The sequence below is a fragment of the Loxodonta africana genome, chromosome 22, assembly GCF_030014295.1.
Source record: "Loxodonta africana isolate mLoxAfr1 chromosome 22, mLoxAfr1.hap2, whole genome shotgun sequence".
Lineage (NCBI taxonomy): Eukaryota > Metazoa > Chordata > Mammalia > Proboscidea > Elephantidae > Loxodonta > Loxodonta africana.
Window position 1 is genome coordinate 2,461,159 of NC_087363.1, and position 2,515 is coordinate 2,463,673.

Here is a 2,515-nt window from a genome sequence, read left to right on the forward strand (position 1 = left end):
TACAGTCAGCATCTTTCTTGAAAATGAAATCATGCAAAATAATCCAGTGAAATGTTCCAGGCTATATATATATATATATATATATATATATATATATATATATATATATATATATATATATATGAAAGGCAGGGTTTAAGTCCTTATTAGAAGACCATGATGTACTATAAGCAAGAAGATGAAATATTGAAAAATAACAAAGCCATCATCAGATATTTTAAATGATCTTGGAAGATGAATACATGAATTTTATGAAAATATAACACCAAAGAAAGCTGCTCTGCTTGAGGAGACAAAATGATTTCCCAATTGGGAAAATAAGTAAGATTTAGTCATTTTTCTGTCTACTTGCTTTTTTCTTCCGGATTGCTTTTATGTATTTAGCAAACATGATTAATTTGGAACTCTGAAACATCCTTCCTTGTAAACCTTAACATGCTAAGCAACATAAGCAAAGCTACAGGTATAAAATATCTTACAAACATAAAAATATGTACTTCTAATGTTGACATGAGCTATCTCCACATGGGATGCTATGAATCATATTTTCATGTCTTATTTTGAATTGTATTATTCTGAAATCTGCAGTGAACACTATTAATTGTGAAAAAGGATTAGATTTATTTAAGAAAGAGACATTAGAAAATCTTCCATCAACTAAAATAAATTTCTGGTATTAAAAGTAGCATAAGTCATAACATAGATATAAATCTATAGACTCGACAGAACTATTCTACACCAAAAAAGAACAAGCATTTTCCTATGAAATGAAAATCTTGTGAATATATTTTGAATAAAATGTATCATTGGAAATATCCAAATAAATATTTTTCATCATGCAGGAATTATTTAATGTGAGGAATTATTTACCTAAATTAAAAAATTGCACACAGTTTTCTAGAATCAATTCAATGGCAATGGATTTGAATTTTTGTTGTGTTGTTGTTGTTTTGTTTTGTATTGTTTTGTTTTCCTGGAAGGAACAATTCTTTATTGAAAGTAGGTGATACATCTGCCTCTCGCTTCATATTCTTCTTCTGGTCCAAAGCTTCTTCAATGCATTTTTCATCTCTGCATTTCTCAAAGTATAGATTAAGGGGTTCAACATAGGGGTGAAAACAGTGTAAAACACAGCCAAAAATTTATCAACAGGTAGGGTGAAAGGAGGTCTCACATACAAGAAAATACAAGGGACAAAAAACAGGACTACCACAGTGATGTGGGAACCACAGGTAGATAAAGCTTTGTGCCTCCCTTCCTTACTAAGGTTCTTCAGGGAGCAAAGAATGACTCCATAGGAGAAGAGTAACAGCATAAAGATGACCACACTTATTGTGCCATCATTGGCAATCACAGTGAAACCAATGACATAGGTGTCAGTGTAGGCAAGTTTCAATAAAGGGTACATGTCACAGAAGATGTGGTCAATGACATTGGGGCCACAGAAGGAAAGGTTGTAAACAAAGAGAAGATGAGCAACAGCATGCACAAAACCTCCAAAATAAGCCACCAGCAGCAGCAGAACACGTACCCATTGGTTCATGATGGTCTTATAATGCAGGGGTTTGCAGATAGCCACGTAGCGGTCATAAGCCATGACCACCAGAAGTAAAATCTCAGCACCACCAAATAAGTGTCCTATAAAAAGCTGAGTCATGCAAGCTTGGAAAGAAATGGTTTTCTTCGCATAGAGTAAGTTTGTAATCATATTTGGGGTAACCGTAGTTGAATAAACAGCATCCATAAACGATAAGTAGCCAAGAAAGAAGTACATAGGGGCATCCAGGGTAGGGCTGATCACCATAATCAAGACAATAAGTAAGTTACCCACAATTGTCACAATGTAGATCAGCAAAAATGCAACAAATAATATTTTCTGACCCTGAAGACTCTGGGTGAGCCCCAAGAGAACAAACTCAGTCACATTGTTCCTTTGCTCCATATGATCTCCTGTGTTTCCTTATTTCAGAGTTCAGAAAAAAGTTACCTGTAAATATTATGACTAGTGACATTTTGAAGTCATTTAGTCATTAAACAAGTTGACATTATGATTTATTATGTTTCAGCACTCTACAATATTCTAAGAATACATGGCTGATCAAACATGGTCCATAACCTCAGTGAACTTATCGAATGATGAGAGGCAAACAAGTAATTAGAAACACACGGGAAAAGAGCAGATTATGAAATAAATGGGGTAACCACATTAACTTGCCATCTGGGAGAAATAAAATTGTATGTATATATATATGTATGATTAGTATTACATATAAAAAATTATAAATAGAAAGTTTTAAAGTAAAAATAAAGGATGATTTGCTTAATATTCACTTTCATATTAATAAATGAGATTATTTTCTACATTCTAGGAATGACAAAATCTTTTTAACTAATAGCTTACATCCCCAAAGGACATATTTCAAAATTTCAAAAATTGGTACTGATAAGATACAGTTGCACAATAAAGACATAAGCACAACACTACATATACTATTATAAAAAAGTAAATGTACGA

General features: G+C 32.6%; 1 protein-coding gene across 1 annotated transcript; it reads right to left on the minus strand.

Moving 5' to 3' along the window:
• Positions 1-834: 834 nt before the first annotated feature.
• LOC100674573 (olfactory receptor 4A47-like) lies at positions 835-1,942 on the minus strand. Its single transcript, XM_064274214.1, has one exon. The coding sequence runs from the start codon at positions 1,940-1,942 to the stop codon at positions 1,025-1,027; it is 918 nt and encodes a 305-aa protein (XP_064130284.1). The 3' UTR covers positions 835-1,024.
• Between the last annotated feature and the right edge of the window lie 573 nt (positions 1,943-2,515).

Excerpts from the sequence above, each read along its gene's own strand:
- LOC100674573 (XM_064274214.1), bottom strand. The coding sequence starts at position 1,942 with ATGGAGCAAAGGAACAATGTGACTGAGTTTGTTCTCTTGGGGCTCACC.